At 68.0% G+C, this 2,147-nt stretch overlaps 1 protein-coding gene across 1 annotated transcript; it reads left to right on the forward strand.

Moving 5' to 3' along the window:
• The first annotated feature begins 734 nt into the window (after positions 1 to 734).
• On the forward strand, positions 735 to 1,748 carry NEU4 (neuraminidase 4). The gene has a single exon (XM_015587835.1). It carries the CDS (start codon positions 735 to 737, stop codon positions 1,746 to 1,748), a length of 1,014 nt encoding a protein of 337 aa, XP_015443321.1.
• The last annotated feature ends 399 nt before the right edge of the window (positions 1,749 to 2,147 follow it).

Genomic DNA, 2,147 nt, shown 5'->3' on the forward strand with positions numbered 1-2,147 from the left:
GGGTCTGGCTCCAGGGTCCTGGGCTGCCCACCTCGCCCCGGCCCGGCCGAAGGGGCACCGACTCCCTTTGCAAGGCTGACGCATCCCGGGAACCCATCAGCCCCGCCAGAGGGTGTGGGTAAGGCCCGGGCTGGTGGGAGGGACAGGCTGGTCCATCTTCCCGCACTGTCTTGTAATCTGAGCCCCCAAACCCCAAGGCCTCACCTCCTTAACCACTTCCGCCTACCCCTTCTCACCCGCGGAAGGCGGGGTTGCAGCGTGTGAGCCGGGCCTCAGAGCTTTGCCTCCCCACTGCCCCGGCCCCAAGGGCCTGCCCACTCACCCACTCACTCAGGGGCCACCCCACCCTGGCAGGAGGAGGAGACTGGGGCGTGGCAGGCTCAGATCTGGACGGAGCTCTACTGGTGTGGGCCGGACTCCAGGGGACTGACCCCAGCACCAGGGGGCGCTGCTCAGACCCAACCCTGAAGCTCTAACACCTCGTGGCTACCCTGTCAGGACAGCGCGCCCAGGCACTGTTGGTGGCTGCCCACCTGGGTTCAGAAATTGGCCGCCTGCTACGTGCAAGTGGCCTGCCTGACTCCCCGCTCCTAATGGCCTGGGAGGCTGGTCCAGCCTGGGAGGCTCCAGGTGGCCCAGAGAAGTGGAGGGTGGAGCGGTCAGCAGGGGGCTTCCTCACAAGCTGTTCCCTAGCCCAGGGCCTGGTCCCCCTGTCCTGCCCATCCCCCACAGCCATGGCTCTTCCCTCCCGGGGTAACCTGCAGCCCCTCCTGTCCGCAGACTGGGCCACGTTTGCCGTGGGCCCGGGCCACGGCATCCAGCTGCCCTCGGGCCGCCTGCTGGTGCCGGCCTACACCTACCGCGTGGACCGGCGCGAGTGCTTTGGCAAGGTCTGCAGGACCAGTCCCCACGCCTTTGCCTTCTACAGCGACGACCACGGCCAGACCTGGCACCACGGAGGCCTCGTGCCCAACCTGCGCTCCGGCGAGTGCCAGCTGGCTGTGGTGGACGGCGGGCAGGCCGGCAGTGTCCTCTACTGCAATGCCCGGAGCCCGCTGGGGAGCCGCGTGCAGGCGGTCAGCGAAGACGAGGGTGCCTCCTTCCTCCCTGGGGAACTGGTGCCCGCCCTGGCTGAGACTGCCCGGGGCTGCCAGGGCAGCATCGTGGGCTTCCCGGCCCCGCCCACCAGCCAGCTTCCAGATGAGGGGTGGTCAGTGGGCTCCAGGAAGGTCCCCATCTTTTCAAGCCTCTGTCCTGGAGTCCAGGAACCCCCGGAGGAGGGTGTTGGAGATACCCAAGGGGGTGGGGTGCTAGGTGGGACAGAGGGATGTGGCAGCAGCCCCGGGGACCCTGGCCCAGGGCCTGGGCTCAGTGGGAACATGGCGTTCCTCGGGCCCCCTGCCGCTTCATCGCAGAGCCCCACGTGGCTGCTGTACTCCCACCCGACGGGGCGCAGAGCTCGGCTCCACATGGGTGTTCGCCTGAGCAGGTCCCCCCTGGACCCCAACAGCTGGACGGAGCCCTGGGTGATTTACGAGGGCCCCAGCGGCTACTCTGACCTGGCGTCCATTGGGCCTACTCCCCAGGGTGCCCTGACCTTCGCCTGCCTGTACGAGAGTGGGGCCAAGGTCTCCTACGAGGAGATTGCCTTCTGCCTGTTCTCCCTGCAGGAGACCCTGCGGCAGCTGCGGCCTGGCCCCGAGCCCAGCCCCGGGGGCAAGTCCGGGGAGCGCTGCCGGCCATCCTGAAGGGCCCTGTGACCAGGCCGGGAGGAGGGGTGGGAGGAGCAGGCGGTGGGGGTGGGCGTGGGCCTGGGCCTGGTTGCAGCTCCGGGGCTCTGGCTCAGAGGCACCTTGTCCCTTGGCTTCTCCATGGAGAGTTGCAGGGCGTCCTGTGCAGGGCGCCACGCAGTTCCACAGACGTTTTAATAATGTCAAACAAGTGGACTGGTCCTCGGGGGGCGGGGGGCGGCTCTAGGGGGAGGGCAGCAGGTGGACGTGGGCGAGTGTGACCCTGGATGACTTTACATCGGCACCGAGGCCCTCACTCTGCTCCCTGGTGCCTGAACAGGAGATGGAGGGTATTTTCTCCTGAGCTCCGCCCCCGTCAGAGTCCTGGGGGTTGACCAGGGCTAGCTCACTGTGACC

Source organism: Pteropus alecto, unplaced genomic scaffold (genome assembly GCF_000325575.1).
Source record: "Pteropus alecto unplaced genomic scaffold, ASM32557v1 scaffold143, whole genome shotgun sequence".
NCBI classification, from domain to species: domain Eukaryota; kingdom Metazoa; phylum Chordata; class Mammalia; order Chiroptera; family Pteropodidae; genus Pteropus; species Pteropus alecto.